This window comes from Dermacentor silvarum, chromosome 4 (assembly GCF_013339745.2).
Source record: "Dermacentor silvarum isolate Dsil-2018 chromosome 4, BIME_Dsil_1.4, whole genome shotgun sequence".
In the NCBI taxonomy this organism is placed as follows: domain Eukaryota; kingdom Metazoa; phylum Arthropoda; class Arachnida; order Ixodida; family Ixodidae; genus Dermacentor; species Dermacentor silvarum.
Genome location: NC_051157.2, coordinates 225,476,239 through 225,496,984, shown reverse-complemented (window position 1 = coordinate 225,496,984; position 20,746 = coordinate 225,476,239). Strand labels below are relative to the sequence as shown.

Below are 20,746 nucleotides of genomic sequence, written 5' to 3'. Positions count from 1 at the left end.
GGACGTGCTTGGGGCAAGCCGACAATTTTGCGACCAAATGTAGGCTCTAGTATAGTTATTGGCTTTAGAAGTAAAACCTTTTCAAGTCTCTGAAAATGTGATGAATTGCATCCGCTGTAACTAAGAACACAATCCTTCAACTAACATGTGTGCACAAGTTTTGCTGGGCCTGCAAATGAACTTTAATTTTTCACTTGAAGACATGCACCAAGTAGCCTAGCAACTCACACTTCTTGCATAGACATGCGTGTTAAGAGGAAGCCAACTATAATTTCTCAATTGAAATAGATGTAAAACTACTAGAAAACCGCCGAACCTATTCGAGTAAACTTGGCTACATCTAAGTGAGAAAGCTAAATTCCACCGACTGTAGAAGCACTATTGTGATTTAGGACATCATACTACTCACGAAAATTGCAGAATATCGGCGAGGCAGCAAAGTGAAATTCCAAATTTCCGAATCCACAACTCTGCACTAGGAATAAATATGGCACTTCTCACCTGCTACAGTATATTTCCCAAGCTGACAAATATGGTGTATGAATATTCAGGTACTTTGAGATTATAACAACATTTATACGTGTTTTTCAAAAGTCTCACCCACAGTGTAATGACATATTTCAGAGTGACGTATACCACATCAATCTTGTGCGCTTTCGATATGTTCGGTATCCCGACTGCCGGGTTATCTCAACTTGACGCTTCTTGTTTTTTTTACCGATTTTTAACGTGTTTGTTTTAAAATGTGTCAGTTTCGCGCGAACGGTTTAACCCTGACAGCGATAGCAAGGTTGTGCTCGAACCCCTCGGACGGTGTTACAACTGCATCCGCGTTTACGCGACGCCGCATGCAACACGCTCCTGACCACGTGATGACCTCGACGGGTGCGCGAGATCAGTGGCCAGTCAGCTGCCCAGCAGGTGTGCCCAAAGTGCCCTGCGTGCGCACAAGGCCAGCAAGGCTTCGTCGTTTGAATGCGAAAGCCCCATTACGCGAAAATCCGGCGTTGTATAGTCGGCGGCGTGTCCAAATGATGGTACCAAAAGACGTCAAAAAATATTCGGATTGACGTCAAATTTCTCAGGGAGGTTCCCGTAAACAAAGTAAATTAATGCCTTTGAAAAGGAAATTAGGTAAATTTCAGTCTGGGTCGAACCCGGGCCTCCGGAGTGCACGCTTCCCCAATTCCACGTTTCTGGTTGCCTAGAGGTGTGCGTCACTGCGCACGTCACGCCGCAGTCATCTGGCAGACTAAACGTGAGGCCTAGTGCGCGCGTCGTGGGACACGTGACGGCGCAGCCACTGGGCGCCGCGTCATTAGTGTATAAAAGGAGTCCTTAAAATAAAACGCATTAACGTCCACTTGAACGCCGCTGAGCGGTACTTCAAGTTATGAACTCGCGGGCAAACAAGCGTGTTGAGACGCTTAGCGCGTTTTCATTTGGCGTTACCGAGGCGCAGTTAGAACGCAGGCGAGAGCTTGCGCGGATAAGGAGCACGCAGAAAAGAAAACGTTTCGTCAAAGGGACTCGCATCCCACATGTAAGCAGTCTCAAGTGTCTCTGTCGAATGTTTTTTGTTTCTGTTTTTTTTTTTTTTTTTTGCAGCCATACGTGGTCAGCGGACAGCATGACGATGGTCGCGACGACGGCGGTCTCAATCGGGCGTTTATATCATTGTAAAGAAATTCTTAGCCTTAATAAAATCTGCTTCCACTGTGGACAGATTTTAATATTTCTTTTGAAATGAAATAAACCTCATCGAGTTCTGTGCAGTAGGCGTTGAATAACATGATTTCTCCGTACCCAGGCCACTTGAGATATCTGTTGAGGCGAAGCTTCCGCTCAAGCTGGCAAGCAAGCTGACACGCACAACCTCTGAGTCCGTCGGTTCACAAGAGTCCGTTGCGATCAAGCTTAAGAAAAAAAACAGCCGTCCCCTGGACCCCATACCTGCTTATGTAGGCATGGAATGAAGCTGTCCATACTTATCAAGTATTATTATGCTCACAGTTCCTTAATCGAGGAAGGTGCAAACAAGAGCCGAAAACGCTGCCTTAATTTTGCCAGCGGCCGGGAAACCGGAAGTCCAATCAGCTTGCACGAAAAATATAAGAGGCTGAAGCAACAGCAAGATGGCGCTCGCATCCTCGGCAGGTAAAATTGGTACTTGGTCTGCCTAATGCGCTTTGGACACGCGCGCGCGTCGGAGTAATAGCAAACAATTAATTAAATAATAAAAAAACACCGCATATCCACGAAGTGAATGATGATGAGTGGGTGAAGCACCAGCCGGGGGATCATTCGGGCAAAACGTTGGAAGCCGGCTTCCGGTTCCGGCTTCCGGAACCGGAAGCGGAACCGGAAACGAAACCGGAAGCCGGCTTCCGGAACACGGAGCGTGGCGTACAAATACTATATATATATATATATATATATATATATATATATATATAGATACATACATACATACATACATATGTACCACAGGGACCATGGACTCCGTATAGCTCTCTACTAATTTGCTATCGCAATTGATGCTTCGCCTTTCGGGTGAAACTGCGACAATTTTTCTTCACCCCAGCTAACTCTATGCCGTCCTCGACTGCGCTTCCCTTCCCTTGGAACCCACTCTAATGGTTCCCCACTTTACGCATGGCCTGCTGAGCTCAATTATTTCCTCCTCTTAATGTCTACTATCATATCGACTATCCCCGTTTACTCTCTGATCCACACCGCTCTCCTCGTGTCTATTAAGATTACGGCTAACATATTTTGTTCAATCGCTCTCTGTGCCGTCCTCAGCTTGTTCTCGAGCTTGTTTCTCAACCTCCACGTTTTCCAGAATTTTTAAAATCACATGCGGCATAATTCTTGTCCTTGCGCTCGATTATTTCGGAGAGGCGGACATTACCAGTGGCAGAAATCGAAACATGATCAACTAATGAACATTTAGACTAGGCGCACTGACAATCCCTGAGGCTTCTGAGGTCCGCATACTGGGTCTCGATATTCACCACTCCGGCGGTAGTGCACACTGGCTCCGTAAAATCAGACAGACTTCGACAAAAACACTTCACCTTATTCGTCACATTGCAGCAAAAGGAGCTGGAGCTCGTACTGACGTAGCTCGACGGCTGGTACGTGCAGTCTTGCAGCCACGAATTTTATATCAGGCACAACTTCAACGGCTAACTTTGGCACAGTTGGCACAGTTAGAGACGATAAATCGCGATGCTATGCGCAGAATCACTGCACTACCACGCATCACTCCGATACCAACCTTACAGGAACATTCCCAGCTCAACACAATTGCAGAGCTAATTTTGCAACGTGAAAAAGCACGAGAAATAAAAAGCAACTTGTTCCGGCTGTCGCTGCGTTGCATGCTCATTTTCAACGCGGTTCTCGGATTGACAATCAGCCCTATCCAATGCCTCCCTGGGAATTCACCAGCATCACAACTAATAAGCCAACGAAGTTACGACGCAGCGATACAACAGGTATTACTGGCGACCACAATATCATCGATGCATCATTCGCTAACACCTGCAAAGTTTATACGGATGCTGCTATTCTCCCAGACGGCGGGAGAACATCATTCCTCAGTACAACGCATAATTTGATCAGCGGCCACCAGCGCTATTTATCTACGGAAGCCTGCGCTCTAGTAATGGAACTTCAAGCCGTCCACGACGCTGTGCAAGATGCGACATCTAAGCTGCCTACCATCAAACAACTAGATATCTTCACTGATTCTTTAGCGGCTATTCAGGAACTGAAGAAGGTTAACAAGGCGATGGAAATATGCGAGACAATACACACTATGAATAGAAAAACAGCTACGTGCGTCAAGGTACACTGGATTCAAGGCCATGCAGCGAACCCTCACAACATTGCTGCAGACCAGCAGGCACACTGCCCTCCTAATCCAGATCTTCCGTCTATTCCCCTCCCACCTCAAACCCTTAACTCGCTCCGAGCCCGTAAAAATTTTCTCCGGCAGGACACACGCGCTCTTATCCCCCCGTGTGTCTGCTCCCTCCCCCTTCACCTTACTAGGGCGGAGGAAGTTGTGCTTAGGAGGCTTCGGGCTGGGGTGGCCCTTACACCGGCTGTGATCTCAAGGTGGAACTGGTCGCATTTACCACTGGGTGCTACGTGTCCATACTGCTCCTTCCCTGTGATGGAAGCAGATGCATACCACCTAATATGGACATGTACTGGTTTACAATCGGAACGCTCGCGTCTCCTACTGCAAGCCGGCCTCCGCTACAGTGTGACAACCAGCTATGACCGCTGGATACATGATAACAGATTCCACAAAACATTGCTTCAATTCATACCCAACACAGGCCTCACAGCACACATATAATACACATATACACTTCAAGAATTATGCCTTAACGGCAAGTCTTTATCCCAATAAAAAAACTAATGAGCGAAAATCTCTTAATTACCTTTTTAATTACATACTTTATGGCACATCGTGCAATTTACGAATTGTAGCCAGGCGCAATTGTGTGTAGCTACAGTTTCCCCCCTGTAAAGCCGTGCATCATAATGACTGGTTAAATCGTGGAAATTACTTTAAATTACTATGACATCATAAACGTCAAAATGTCGGTGGATCCCCTACATAGAGCAGTTAAAAAAGTCGCAGTTTCGCCCGAAAGGCGAGTCATCTATTGTTATTCCAAATTATTAGACTGCTATACACTTATTAAATGAATAAGTAAATGACCGAAAAGTGTTGTACATCGCTTTCCGAATGTCGCAAGCGTGTGTTTGCGTACGTTTGTGTACATGCTTGACAAGAAGGCAACCCAACTGTTGAGTTACCAATGGCTGGACGAGTTGGTTAATAATATAGCGAAACAGAGCGGACAGCGCAGAGATGCGTGGCAGTTGTTGCGAATAATGGCTGGATTTTGTAGTCTTGCTGGGCTTGAACTCTTTTGGTTGTAAAATTGGCGTAGAATGAGCGTCTCTGCTTAGCGCTCATTTTGATGTCTTCCAAGTGTTGAACCAGATGCGTCGAAGCAGCTACAAAATCAATGTAGCTAATAGCAAAAACTGATAGCAATAAAGGCGAGTGAGATGGTGGTCGGTTCCGAAGTGTTCGCGTCTCTCAATATACGACACGTCTTTCTTTTTGTCGTCGCCGTTTTCTTTGCCTCTCACTTCAGGAATCCTAAAAACGAACGGGGAACAAATAGTGCGCGCCGCTTGTGCCTATTCAATTCTCCATCACGCCGGGTCTCAAAAGCGCCACACTCCGTTGTCGTTCGTGTCTTCTTTACGACGTTTGCAATCGACCTGTTCCGGTATTTGCACGACCTCTTATAGATCGGCGCCGTGCTTTCTTCCAGTGCACAACTGCCAAAAGGCGCCCACTTGAATTTGCAAAAAAAAAAAAAACGATCTCTTTAAGCTTTACTGTCGTCGTTCTCTTCTTGTATCTTTAGTCTTTTTGCTGAAGCGCGCACTGTTGGAGCTGTGCCTGAGCGTGTCTCCGTTCACCCGATGACGTCATCTAAGACAACATAGATTCTGCATTTTGCCATATTCCTGCGAACTTTATTTTCCATGTCACTGCGCACAGTCTGAATACACATAGCTTGGCTGCAATGAAAAAGTGGCGAAATGCAAAAAACGATGCGACACCTGTTACGGCGTAATAGATTACTACGTGTTACAGCATAATTTCATTCCTATTAGTTCATTTCGCTTTTTCACAGCTAAAAATATATATATATGTTTTCGAATAGAAGTTTCACGTAGTGCGGAATCATTTGAATTTTGCGCCCCGTTTTGCTAACGAAAGAAATTCAGGCAGGCAGTATCAGGGACGACACCGCAGTGGCGTCGTGTTGCAAGCGGCATTGAAACGACGTTATTCACGCACAGGGACTAACTTATGTCACAACTAACCTATGGCTTGAACACGGAGGAAAAAAGAAATATGCGGAACCTTTCTGTGCTGTTTGCGTCCATTGACAATAATTGTCGGTGATGTTTACGGTGACGGCACAGTGCAATGCGAGAGTTGATGCTAAACGGTACCTTGCGTGCACTACTTGTCTATGCAGTATATATAAGGCACTTGCTTGCTTGAGGCGTTGTTGGGCGCAGCTATACGAGAAGATCATTGCCTTACACGTCATATGGCATCGTGGCAGAAGTATTTACTAAACTTACGGGGCAAAACCCGCAATATGGTTGTGAGGCACGCATTAGTCACTCTGACACATACATGCAAGTCCACACGAGCATTTTCGCCTTGGTCACACCTGAGACCTGCTCTGCGGTGGGTGCAGAAATGTCGACACGATGGGCGGCCACTTCCATATACTGTATATGCGGCTTTAATGCTTTGATGCGGCTTTGCGTCTGCACGCCCTCCGCCAGCTGTCCGCTTGACAAATTTGCACAGTGTATTTTTCAGGAATAGCAAGAACGCACCGTATCGTATCTTGAACATAAATTCACCCAGTTTGACCCGCAACCGCCGCCATGTCCTGACTCTTTTAATTACTTCTCGCCCACGCTCCCCTCGTGCACTTGCGAAGAGCGGCAAGACTATTATTATTCGCTCCATTTGTAAGGGCATCAGTGGTTCTGCCTTCGCTCTACCCGCCTCTCAATTATTACATCTACCTACCCCTGGACTACTGCAGGTTAGTACAAAGGCAAACACTTGTGATTCTGCAATGTTCTTGCGGGCAGCACCCCATCCATGGTCAATCTTCTGTGACTCCAAGGCAGCCATCCAGTACTGCACCATGGATCACAAGAGCAACTCGTCGCAGAGATCAGACAAGTACACTATCGCATAGTAGATGAAGGGCACGATATAATATATCAGTGGTTGCCTAGTCACAGTGGCGTACATGGCAATGATCGAGCGGATGCAGTGGCCCGATCTGCCCATGATGGTGTCAACTGCGTTGCCATTCCTCTTTCGAGAGGAATACGACTGATTACGAACGATTGTGTCGGGAACGCACAAGGGTTTATTTGTGCTACATCGCAGCCATCTTGGAAGCTCGCCTGCTCTCTACCAGGGTTGCCTTCCTACATTACAAAAGGTGCTATGCATGGACACTACATCATCCCCCAGGGAAGGAAAATTCAGTTTTGTTCAAACACATAGTAGAAAAAGAAAAATGCACTTTTGTTCACACATAGGCTTTCAGGCGCTCAGGTCGTTGCCTTGTTCTTTGAGGGTACCGCCGTGAGGCGGTCTTGGTAGTTGCTGGTGGAGCTTCACGAGGAGTAGCTGTGCTGTGGCTTGGAAGGTCACTGTTACTTGGCACAGCTGCATCGTCCAGATCTGGCATGTCGAGCTGGTCCTGGTGTCGTTCCATTTGAACTGTGCTCACATCTTTGAAGAAGCTAGAGTTGCGACAAATCGACACTCCATCTATGGATGCTGTGATTATGGAGCCAGTGACTTTGGTGATTGTGTATGGGTGGGGGTCATAGTAAGACGAGAACTTGTTTGACCTGTCTTGTTTGCAGAGGACTTGTTGTCCAACATGCAGCTGGTTGTGACTGGTGACTGGTGACTCTCGCCTGAGAGTAAGCTGAGTTCTGAGTATCAGCAGCAAGTGCCGGTAGAAGATTCCTCATGGGTCTTCCAAATAGAAGTTCAAACGGAGACTTTCCTGTGGAACCATGGGGTGTGGACCTGTAAGTTAGGAGGAACGACTGAAGCTCAATGGTCCAATCCAAGTGGCTGACACGACTTGTGAGTATTGACTTCTTGAGGGTGCGAATGAATCGTTCGGCTTCCCCGTTAGCCTCTGGCCACCGTGGAGTGATGCGGTGATGCTTGAATCCTAGCTCGCTAGCGAACTCTGCAAAACCCTCACTCTGAAAGGGTGGGCCATTGTCTGACTTTACAATTTCCGGACAGCCGAACTGAGCGAACATAGTAAGCAGTTGCTTGATGACTGTAGGTGCTGCAAGAGTGTGTAAGATGATAACGACTAGGTACTTGGAGAAATCATCCACAACTACCATGGCATACTTGGCATCAGGGAAAGGGCCTGCAAAATCTAACGACAGTTCTGTCCACGGGCCTTGAGGAAGCTCCTGAATTGACAAAGGGTCTCGATGGTGTACCGGTGTGTTAGTTTGGCATGCCAGGCAGCTCTTAACTGTCTGGTCCAATAGAGAGTCTATCCCTGGGAACCACACCTTCTCACGCAACAGCTGTTTTGTCTTGACAATGCCTTGGTGGCCTCGATGTGCAAAGTGCACCGCCTTTGTGTGAAGTTGTGCTGGCAGTACAATCCGCGTGCCTCTTAACACAAGGCCTTCTTTGGAGACTCACAGTTCTGTCGCCACGTGAGAGAAAGGCTGTAGAGTTGTGCTCGTCCAATGTTTTCCTTTCAGGGGTTACTTTAGGGCTTGCTTGAGCGAGTTGATCACCGGGTCAGCTAACGTCGCTTCGGTTACCTCCTTTATGGTCATGGCACGAGGTAGGCTGTGAGACACGATGAAGTTCGCATACTGTTCAGCGACAGACTCCATGCGCCGAAATGGTTCCGTGCAGTATACTGGGTGGCGGGACAAGTAGTCAGATGGGTTGCTTGGACCACTAGTGTGTTGCACTTCAAAGGTGTATTGTTGAATTCGAAGTGCCAAACGCTCTAGCCGTGCTGAAGGCAGGGAGCGGGGGTTGCTGAGAATACTGACCAATGGCTTGTGGTCCGTTAGTAGGTGCAATGCTGCCCCATACAGGTAGATGTGAAAGTGCTCAATTCCCCACACTACAGCCAGCATTTCCCTTTCAATTTGAGAGTAGCGTGCCTCCACAGGAGAAAGGGCACGACTCCCATATGCTACCACCCTGGTTACACTTCCGGATGTCTGCGTGAGAATGGCACCTAGGCCATGAGGAGCAGCATCTACAATGAGTGCGATGTCCTTTCCTGGGTCGAAGTAGGCTAGAGCTGTGGCCTCGGAAAGCTTTCTCTTCAGTTAATCCAGGGCATCTTGCTGTATGTCTGTCCAACACCAGTCCTCTCCTTTGGCTGTGAGTTTCCTGAGTGTTTGGGTGAAGTGGGCCAGATTCGGTATGAACCGACCACAGTAGTTAACAAGACCAAGGAGAGATTTCACTTCACAGGCACTGGTGGGTGGTGAGGCATCGATTACTGCAGACACCTTAGTGGGGTCTGGTTGTACACTTTTGCTTGAGAACACATGCCCGAAAAAGGTAAGTTCCTGTTGGTAGAATTTGCATTTCGTGACGTTCAATGTGAGGCCACTTGCAAGTAGACATTCCAGTGTCGCCTTCAAAGCTTCATCATGCTCTTTCTCAGTCTTTCCTTACACCAATATGTCATCGCTTACGTTGAGCACGTTGGGGATATTGGTTAGAACCTGACGGATGGTGTCCTGGAACACTTCGGCTGCTGAGTTGATTCCGAAGTTGAGTTTCTTGTATGGGAAGAGTCCAGCATGTGTAGAGAATGTGGTGATCACACGAGGTGATGCATCAAGTTCTAGTTGGTGGTATCCATCTTTCAGATCAAGGTTAGAGAATAAGATGGATCCATTCAAAGCAACAAGGATGTCGTCCACTGTTGGTGCGACATGTCTCTCACGCTGGATCGCTTGGTTAGCACATCGCATGTCAACACACATTCATGTCATGTGGCATTCATGTCATGGGTCATGTGGTTTCGGTACTGCCACGATTGGAGATACCCACGGGGTTGGTACTTCAGTCTTTTCAATTATGCCGAGGGACTGTAGCCTTTCAAGCTCTTCCTCCAGTGGCTTTCGCATGGAGAAGGGGATGCGTCTGTGAGGTTGTGCTACTGGTTGAACAAGGGGGTCAACATGGAGGTGTACTTGGAAGCCCTTTAGACAGCCCACTCCCTTGAAAAGGTCTGGGTAGGCCACTCTCGGATCCAGTCTGTTTGGCACCACAATGTACGTGATCTGGACTAGTCCTAGACGGGAAGCTGCAGAGAAAATAAGTAGTGGGGTACAGTCTCCAGACACAACGTAGACAGTTTCATGGCTGCTGCTGTTCTTGTAGGTGATGAGAACGTCTAACTTTCCGAGTAGCGGTAATGGAGAATTTGACGTTTTTTGGACGTCTTGGACAGCGTTTCCATGCTCAAACGCTTTTTCAAGCTATTCGAAATAATGACAGACACGGTAGCGCCAGTGTCAGTGGTAAAACGGACGGTCTCACCATCGAGTTTGAGATCCACCTGGGGAGAGGCCGTGATTGGACGACAGTGAGAGGAAGTCATGAAAACGTGCTCATCACTGTCAGGGCTGCTTTCCCGCACGACTGTGTGCACGGTTTTGCGTGTTGAACGAAACACACTAGCAAAGTGTCCAGTTTTGTGACAAGCATTACACTGTTTGCCAAGAGCGGGGCAGCTGGAGCGTCCCTCACTCACTATGAGGCCATGGTTTTCCGCAGTTGTAGCATGTTGCGTCTGTCCTTTGATGGCGCGGAGGCTCGCGAGGCCGTGATGGCGCTTTCCCGTGGTACTTCGGTTGATGAGGTCGCGAGGTGCGCTTGGAGTTCACTGCAAGTGTAGACGGAGACGCTGAGTTTTCTTTGTATTGCTGACGTTCTTGCTCGATCACCGAGATGTTGTGCTCGACCTCTTCAACCAACCTGCCTTGTTTGAGAATTCCTTGCAAGTCGAGGTGATGCTGCATGGCATACCGGCGTAGACGTGTTGACACTGTAGACAGTAGGATTTGATTCTTGATTTAGGTGTCGGCATCGGCGAAATCACAGTGCTTAACGAGCTGTCGTAGTCTGGCGTAGAACGCGTCGAGTGATTCGTTTTCTATTTGCTTGGCTTGACGGAAGCGGTAAATCTCGATGGTAGTGTTCACTCGGGGTACAAAATAGCCATCGAGCTTCTTGCGTGCTGCGGTGTAGAGAGGCGTTGCGTTGCTGGAGCCGCCGGTGCTTGAAACGGTAGACGCAGTTGCGGCTGCGGGAGAATCAGGTAGCGAACAGTAAATGTCATAAACTTCTTCACCAACGTAGTGTAGTAGTAGGGCCATCTTCCGGGCGTCGGCTATGATGCCGCAGGCTACGATGAAGTTTTCGAAACGTTTCACCCACATCAACCATTCGGTGCCGACGTTGTTGGCGTCAGTGGCACGCACGTCGTAGAAAGGAAACGAGGGAAGCATGCTGTGCGCCATACCGCAAAGTGGAAGTTCGGTCGACGTGTCCTGATGTCTTCGTTCCGTTTAAAATAGTTGCTTGGCAGCATTCACGTAGTTCAGACGCATCATCGTCGCCATTGTAACGTGCCGTAGTTTTAGTAATACGACTGATTACGACCGATTGTGTCGGGAACGCACACGGGTTTATTTGTGCTACATCGCAGCCATCTTGGAAGCTCCCCTGCTCTCTACCAGGGTTGCGTTCCTACATTACAAAACGTGCTATGCATGGACACTACAGGGGGCACGTGCAAAATGTCTGATGTGCGTTCTCAGGGCTTCCACCGTAATGTGAGTTTGCATCGGATGGTCCCCAGAAATCGCAATAGTTGCCTCTGTTGACGTCCATCAGGGCAAACCAAGGCAAACCATGAGTGCTTGAGCTTGTTCTGCCTGCAGAACACGAATATTTGTCTTGCAAGTGTTGTTCAGTACAGGTAGACTATATCTTAAAAAACCGAGAAAGAGAGCTCTGTAGAATTTCAGCATTGCGTCTATACTGACATCCCCCACGTCTTTCCTGTCAAGTATTTAAACAACTGGGAAATTGCTATCAGAAAGGCCACAAGACGTTCTACGCGGCTCAGTGGTGGGCCAACATGGAAAGGGACAGCAGCGCCCCCTTTTTTTCCGCTTCCAGGCTTGCTACGTAGATGCGTCGACACACCCGGGTAAAACCGCCTACGCCCTGAGTGTGCTTGACTCGAGAGGCAAAGAACTGGCGTCCGCCACAGTCAGGGTGCCGAACTCGGAAACCGCGGAAGAAGCGGCGATCGCCCTCGCCACCTCCACGAGCACGAACGGGGTCGCAGTCTTCACGGACTCCCAATTCGCAGTACGCAACTACACGAGCGGCCTAATAACGGTGGAAGCAGTCAAAATTCTGAAGAAAAGAAGCACTCCGCTCTCTTACACCTGCATCACGTGGGTACCAGGGCGCGATGGGCTCGAGAGAAACGAAGCGGCACACGCCCCGGCCCGCGATCACGTCAACCGGGCCTCTCTCTCCGCCTCGCGAGACCCCCGACCGCCTGATGACGCAGCGGAAGTGGAGACCACGTATAACGCCATCCTCCAAGACTACCGACTAGGACGCAGGGTGCGCCGGTCACCTCACACAAAACTGACCAAAGAGGAAAGCACCGCATTCCGAAGACTGCAGAGCAACACGTACACCCATGGGATCCTCATGCATCGCATCCACCCGACACTACACTCCTACAACTGCCCGATCTGCGTCGTGCCAGACACTCTGGCTCATTTACTCCTCGAGTGCCCGTGGCGCCCCAAAGACCCCGTTACCAAGCCTACAACGACCGAAGACGTGAACCTCCTCGCCGAGACGTGGGAGGCCAATATCTCCACCCCGGCCCTGGACGAACAACGACGTCTTGTCGCCAAAGCCCGGGATGCTATCGCCGCCATAGGATTCCTCGAATGAGGGACGCTCTCACCAAGAGTGATCCACAGCTTAAAGGCTCGGGAACACTGTCTCGAAAATCAAAGTTTATTTCATCATCATCATCAAAAGAAGGAAATGTAAGCACGCTTTTTATGCATTTGTTACGTAGCGAATAGCAGCTAACCTTAGCGAATCGGCTATAAGACGAAATGAAGGGTGTCCGTACGCACTACATTTCTCTATGGAGTGTAAATTCATTGAAGCTACCTATCGAATGAGTGCTAATGACCCGCTGACGGAAATAGCCTTTCGTTATATCTCGGCGACTGCTGTTCGCTTTATGGAATACAAGGCTCATCATTCATTTTTGCTGAAGATGCTTGAGTGCTTGCTGCACGGACGAGCTCGGGGTTAAGTTAGAAAGCATAGTGCTTGCCTGTTATTGGTTAGACATTGAAAGGCGCCTAGAGCTTCACAAGGTGCGGAAATCAGTTGAAGGAGCCTCTGTGCTAGCGTAGAAAACACCGCAAGCGCTGTTTTCTTCGCGTTGGCAGATACGGTGCGGGGCGCATTTTACGTTACGCAGCGAAATGTTGTATCGCCCCCCCCCCCCCCCCCAAAAAAAAAGGGGGGCGTCTGCCCGTCTTTTCTTCTTTATCGAATATTCATCTGCGATGTGCGATGTTCACGGTTATTAAATGAGAACTAAGCAGACGGGCAGCTTTTGTTCAGAACGAGTGAATTTACCTTCGTATCAAGTCGCGTTGGCGCGCGATGCCTATGAAGGTGCTTACGTCGGCGCTTTACGCGCTCCGGTGTTCCCGCAAATCCCCCTGTGCAAAACAAGTTCTTCTAGAAATGCTCATAGACCGTCGACCAGTGGCTATTGGAAGACCGTCTTCCAGTAATAGGCATTCTGCAGAACGAGGAATAGACAAGGAGTATAGAAAAAGGTTGATCCGGCAGTGCCTTATTGACTAGAGAATTCAGGGATTAAGATAATTTAGCTGTAAGAAACTGATCAGCGTTTTCAGACAGCTAAAGAGAAAGCAGCATTACCAAACCTGTTACTTCAATATAGTAGCAGTTAAAATAAGAATTTGGATTGTTAAATCTTGTGCCATATTTTTAGCAGAAATCCTGCAACAAAATATAATAAGAGTTGGCCCACATGAATTGAAAGTACTGTTTTGCGGAAAGAGTGCTGAAATTCGTTCCTGCAATTGCGTTGTGTGTAAACATAAAACTTATACCATTTTTTTTTCAGACCACCGCTTCAGCACAGACAACTCCACCTCTTCTGTGTTTGGGCATGCGAAATAGGCTGTCTTCAGCCTTTCAACCGGTCTCGCTTAATGGAATTCAATTCTTCAATCAGATTTTCTTTTTGCATAAGTAATCACAGATAACTGTTGCGACAAACGATTTGCGTTGGTATGATTGTCTCATGCAAAGTAAAAAAAAACAACGACTTTTTCTATTCACAAATTGTAAGAAGCTTTATGTATATGCGCCTATAGACTGCGCAGTTTGTACTGTAGATGCGAGATACTCAGGTTTGCAATATTCTTTTTTGTATTGTATCTCTTGCTGTACAAAAGTTTCGAATAAAATTGCAAAATAAAGCGCATTTCACTGCCTGTTATTGTCCTTGAAGGCAGCCGTAATTTGTGGTTCGTATCAAGAAACAAATACTTTCAAGTACAGCTTCTTTCCCCGCACTATAGAAGTATGGAATTCCTTACCTGGCTGTCTTCGTTCACTCCCGATAAGAGAATTCTAAAGTGCTCTTTATGAAAAGCAGCGTGTGTAACTGCTTGAGTTACGTTTGATTTATGCTTTGTGTATGTATTTCAGTGTTTCGCTGCTTTCTGTATTGAAGAAAATAATTTTCCAATGCTTTACGTGTTCTACTAATATTTGAATTTGCTAATGTTGTAAGATTCTTTGTTCAGTTTCACTTATTTTTTGTTCACCCCTGTATTAACCCACTCCTGCAATAGCCCTATTATAGGGCTGCAGTATGTACAAATAAATAAATAAATTAATAAATAAATCAGCTATGAAGAAAGAAATGAAAGAACGTAAACTTTCTTGCGGAGGCGGGATTCGAGCACGCTTCCCCATGGTCCCAAGGCGAGCGTCGTGACTACTTGCAGCCTTTTTGTTCTTTATTGCCTGGCTTTGACACACAACATTTCACAAAAAGAACAGTCACACTATGAACACACAGTTTACAATATGCATCCACAGTTGCAGAACATGCATTTATGCGAACCATATGATTGCGTTCGAGGGTCGTCGTCTTCGTCCGCAGCTGGCGCACTCGTGCAAATGCTCTGCGAGGTAAAGAGGTTTTGCGCGCTATGCTCGGGAGAGAGATAAATAAAATGAGAGCACGAATGAGAGAAAGCGACGCATTCACGGAGCGGGTCTACTGGAACGTGTTGTCGGAATTGGAACGAGGTGGAATGCGGTGTCGATGTTGCAAGCTGCGCTATGCAACGCGCAGTGACAGCCGTAAGTCCGAGAGAGAGAGAGCAACACGCATTCACGGTGCGGGTCTGCTGGAACGCGTTGTCGGAATTACAACGCCGTGTCGGTGTTGCAAGCTGCCCTATGCAACGGGCAGTGACGGCCGTAAGTCCGAGACGCGCGAAAAGAAATTATCATCATGAGTAATAAGGATGAAAAGTTGGCGCGCGCACTTCCGGAAAATGCTGGGCTACGATCGCCCAGCTTCGCTGTTTCAAGCGTTGCGCGGCCGAGTGCAAGGTTAAGCATTTTTCTAATAGTCATCTGTCTTTATAGTGTAAATTGTGCACATGTTGTCTGCCTTTTTCTCGCTGTTGATGCTTTCCTCTCTCTCTCTATTTTTTTTCTAGGAGTATGGCTTACCAAGCACCAGGGGACAAACTGGTACTCCTGACGCAATTCCCGTTTGCCTGACCAGCTGACATAGCCATGTATAGACTCCATAGGGCAGGTCGTTTCTATCGCCCGCACTGTTGAGGACAGCCTAAGGAAAGCTTTTGGGATATTAACGCGATAGCGTCAAGGGCCACGTGTCGCAGAAAACTCGGTGTCTGCGACGTGTAAGCGAAAAAAATGTCTGTACGGCACTAAATACGTCTTCTACCCCTAAAGTTGCTCAAAGTTTGTCTTACATTGTATACAACGTTATTCCTCGGAATTTTGAGATTGACAGCCCACCAATAAATGTCATGAAACAAGACACAGAAAGCGCATGCCTTTTATGATAAATTTTCTCAGATTGAAATATTAAAAGTGCCAAACAATAACAGAAGATCGGCCCACGTAAGAGGCCGCGTTTCTGCCAGAAAGCTCGCCTTCGTGGATAGCGTTATCCGCCAGCGTTTCCGGGTAAACATTACGGTTACATAATCTGCAGTTGCCCGGAAGCGTAAGAAGCAGTCAGGGATCTTTCAAAGAAGCTATCGCGTTCCACTCTTAAAGGCTAAGCTTAAGCGTCCTCCAAATTTTACAGCGAAGCTGTTATGCGCTAGGTTCCAGGAGTTCGTGTCCAGCAACGCAAGTACATAGACAGACCGGAAGTGGCGGTTTCCCGCCAGCTGTGCCTTAGCACAGGTGTCAAAACGTATGATGAATGGCACATTGTTATACCCCTCGTCACCGCCGATGCCTCTTTCACAAGTGTCGCGATACTCGGCGGCGGCACGTCCCACCAATCGTTGTGCCCCTTTGTCTCGTGACGTAGAGATCGCGCGAGATATAGCGCTGTTATCAGCAGTTGCCCTTTGGGCTCGCTATGAAATGGATGCTTGTTTCACCGCATCTTCCAGGATCCTGTCATCAGGATCGTGCCGCGGCTATGAACGCTGTCGGCCATACGGTAGTTTATGACGATGGGGCGGAGTTGGCGCAGCACTACTTGGCCATCGCGGCGGGCGAAAACAAGACGCCGGTACGTGTACTTGCTATTTGATGAACATGCCTAAGACGCTCAATATAGTCAATAATGATAATATTTAAATTCACTATAGCAATATTCACTATAGCAGACTCACTATAGTCACAGCTTCGCTGGCTTCCATCTTCACAGTAGCGGAAGGGCTCTGAATTTTATTGCGATAGCAATTATATGGACACTTCAACCGCATTTCTGCCGTCGGCGTGGCCGTCGCCGTGAGCTTCCGTATAGATTCCAAGGGCGATAAAATCGTTGCCGCGCGCCGTATGCGCGAGCGAAAGCGCGCGGGGGACGCGCGCTATCATGGAGAGCGAACGCACGGCGGAAAGCAAACGCGACCGTCCCGCGAAAGGCCGTTGGGGTATGGGAGGGAGGGAGGCGAGGCGGCGCTGTGCTCCGGCACCAAAGGCGTATCTTACCACTCAATCTCCCACGCGAAAGCAAGAAACGGGAAGAGTGGGGGGGGGGGGGGGGGGGCAGTTTCTCCTCTGCCAACAACTTCTCTGCCCAGCGGTCGCCCGTACCGTCTCTTATCTCCACACGGCTCTGACCTTTGTATGGGCTGTGCATTTGCCGCTCAGTTTCCGTTGAAGCGATAGACCGCGCGAACTTGCGCTTGCTGCCAGCGTTTTGACAGTCGTTGGCTGCGGTCATTCAGTGTGATCTATTGATGTTTGCTTGTGCGTGCTGACACCACGGTTGTTAATTCAGTTAGTAAGCCAATGTGTCCAAGTTTATGCAGCCGATAAAACTACTATCCCTACTCCGAATAGCGCTCTACTAATTTGCTATCGCAATCAATGCTTCGCCTTTCGGGCGAAAGTGCGACATTTTTTGCATCCTAGTTGCGAGCAGACAGCTGTAGTTTTATTAGAATTCACCATTAGCAGTCGAACGAACGCCACTCTGGACGAAACGGGAGTGCTCAATTTTTCATGGTCGAAGTCTGAATGTCCATCCCAAACGCTTCCGGTTCAAGCAATGACGCCAAGAAATGTCACAGTTTCGCCCTAAGGGCGAAGCAATGAATGCGATAGCAACACAGCAATGTCATACGAAGTAAGGTGAGCGGCTTTGGTAGCAATATGAATTGTAGTAAACATGAGCTGATTGAGTAAGCAGGTGTGCTGCGGCGTAAGTAGACCGACATGAAGAGAGACTCGATGACCACGAGAAGGCGCGTGTGAAACGGTGGTGTTGATGAGAAGCGCTTCCCGTGGGCAGCGCGTGCGAAGTTACACACCTGTAGCGCTGCACTGCCGATCCGGGCAGCATTGCATGTGTTATTGCATGTGTAGAGTGCGTTGGAAAATGTGGCCCGACTATTACTAACCGAATGAACAAGCGTGGTGTGAGTGCGCACAAACAAACATGAATAGATCACACTGAATGACTGCAGACAAGGACTGTCAAAACGCTGGCAGCGAGCGCATACGCCGCAGCGGGCGAAGGTAGGTGCGGTCTATTGCTTCAACGGAAACTGAGCGACGAATGCACGGCGCATAAAGGTCAGAGCCGTGTGGAGATAAGAGACGGTGCGGGCGAGCGACGTGCGCGGTTGTTGGCAGAGTACAAGTGCCCCCCCGCTCCCTCCGGCGCTGGCTTCCCGCTGCCTTGCTTGCGCGTGGGAGATTGCGTGCGTTCGCTCTCCGTGATAGCGCGCGTCCCCGCACGCTTCCGCTCGGGCATACAGCGCGCGGGAAGCTTTTATCTATACGGAGCCTCACGGCGACGGCGACGCCAACGGCATAAATCCAGTTGAATTGAAGTGGCCATATAATTGCTATCGCAATAAAACAAAAGCATGTACAGCCGCTGGTTGGATAGCGATTCAACATCTGTAGTTGAAGTCGACCTTCCTGACTGCGCTCTATCACGTGAAGAGCGTAGGAGGAGCGCCAGCCTTTTTTTGGAAAATCACTGATGCGTGTCGTCTGCCAAGCTTCGGCCCTTACGGCCGAGTGCAGTGTGCTGGAATTTCTTTGCATGGAAATCCTCGCTTGATCGTTGCGCAAATTACCGAAGCGCCGCGGTGTGCGTGCGAATTATATTCAATAAGGAGGATGAAATCCGCGATCATATACGGCGCCTATCGAGTCCCGTGAGACCAAGCCAGCGTTTCTTGTAATGCTCCGCTAATTTGCGGCCAGCTCGTTTAGGTGCGACCTTGGACACTGCCGTTATTGACACAATGCTCGTTCATAAAGAATGTTAGCTTCCCAATTATCTCGAGTGCCGCAAAATATCTGCTGAAGAAGAACTCGCGAACGAGTAACCGTAGCCTTTGTTTGACCAGCGTCAGAACAGAAATCGACAACGGTTTGTCGGGCTGCCACGGAGATGCCGTTTCTAGAAGACCTTTTGTGCTCACACGTGGGTACTGAAACACGCGCTGAGGCAATTTTTCACGCTTCTTTAAGAAGTTGTTCGATAATACAGTAACATCAATATACGCTGATAAGATATAAACACTTGTCTGTAGTTTTCAATCAATGTGCGCATGTATTCGCGTCAATCATGACGGTATTGTCACGTTGTAATGCATATTTTTACATGTTACAGGTTACCAATTAAGCGCACGTTTATCAGTTTGCTCTGCATTTTATAACGTGCTACAACATTCCCTTGAAGTACCCACATTGTCTTTTTTTTCTAATGGGAGATGTGATTCTTCCAAAAGTAACTTAGTCGGGAATTTATCCAGCGTGTAATAATCAATGACAGTTTGTTTTTCAAATTATTGAAATGCACAACTTATTTTGCGCAACTTTGAAGAGAACAAACCATAGCACCACAGTGTGTCTAACGAGTGCTAACGTACTTGTCCTCACAAATTCTTGCCAAGTTTTTAAACACGTTACGTGGAACCACTCCTTTGTATTCGTTACACTTGAGCGCAATGTAGGAACGTTTTCCCCCCAAAATTAAACACATATGGGATCATTCTAGAATTGACTATGCTTATATTTATGTTCATTCTATACTTCTACTATACCTCTATTTATGTTCATTCTATACTTCCACTGTACCTCTATTCGTAGTCGGTGAGTTAGCAATGCACTTGTAAGGAATTCCAAGCATGACACCACTTTCGAGATATTCATTCCCAAGCGGGCGACGGTCCAGTTATTTTTGTGCTTCACTGCATAAAACGACGTCTTTTAAAGAAAGTAAGTGGAACAACAGTAAACCTTTACTGCAAGTTTAACAGCGTATATCAAAACCGGTGCCATCTTCAATGTTAGGTTCACATGTCTTGCAAACTAACCAACACTTAGTAAACTGGAATATTATGGAGGCCATAAAGTAGTTAGTGAAAAACTTGATCAGTATTTTGTAAATTAGTCAATTACAGGTTTCGACTTCTAGTGGAAGCAATATCCGTCTCATCGAGTAATCCAGTTAAAGGATTACAATTGTTGTATCTGCCACAGACGAATAATAAAAATTATGTATGGTCTAAAAAAAACAAAGAAAAAAAAGACATCCCGTATATCCTCCTAAGACTCCTTGTACAATGCATTGCACATTGCTTCCTCCATTCTTTTATAAATTCACTCGCAAGTGATTAGGCAAAATATTCATTCTGGGTGTAAATTACCATGGATGTGGTTTACTCACATTTTTGTCATCCGCTTTCTAGAACTTGACACTCAATTGATCTGGACCTCTGTATCGTCCCAGACGGCCGAAAGCAACCTTGAGGTGTGTTACGAAATCACTGCGATTGCGTGAAAATACCGGATGAGCCAGCAACATGGCAATGTATTGTCATGTATGTAGGGCTTGTAATGTACTTATGCATTCATGTCTGCGTTTAAACAATGCAATGCTGTTTTTACCATAGCAAACATGAGGATATGTTCACGTACATGGAGACGCAGTTTCTTGCATCTAACCGTGGTATTTTATTTTTTAAATTGTTTTTCTAGTTCATAACATAACAGTTGGCAATAAAAACCACCTTGAAGAGTGATTATATTACATAGTTGTGTTCCGGTCTCAGGAGGACATGGTGACGGCATGAAACAGTAGCTCGTCACGCGGGAGCAGATCATCACGACGTTTTGGCACTCACAATACGGCTCGATGCGAGCATCTGCTACTTTGGGCAAATCGTTACCAGATGGACCAACGTTTCCGTGTTCGTCTACTGTGTGTGTGTG

General features: G+C 47.6%; 2 protein-coding genes across 2 annotated transcripts in view; both read right to left on the bottom strand.

Annotated features, from left to right (window-relative positions):
* Positions 1 to 20,746, bottom strand: part of LOC119451010 (prothoracicostatic peptides) — a 367,379-nt gene that overhangs the window by 295,724 nt on the left and 50,909 nt on the right. The window lies entirely within an intron of this gene.
* LOC125945144 (uncharacterized protein K02A2.6-like) lies at positions 7,182 to 8,028 on the bottom strand. The gene is made up of 2 exons (XM_049666719.1): positions 7,694 to 8,028; positions 7,182 to 7,596 (listed from the first exon to the last, which is right to left on the bottom strand). Exons 1-2 carry the CDS (start codon positions 8,026 to 8,028, stop codon positions 7,182 to 7,184), a joined length of 750 nt encoding a protein of 249 aa, XP_049522676.1.

Coding starts and splice junctions, on each gene's coding strand:
- LOC125945144 (XM_049666719.1), bottom strand. CDS start 8,028: ATGGTAGTTGTGGATGATTTCTCCAAGTACCTAGTCGTTATCATCTTA. Junction 7,597..7,693: donor TCGTTCCTCCTAACTTACAG/GTCCACACCCCA, acceptor GCTGATACTCAG/AACTCAGCTTACTCTCAGGC.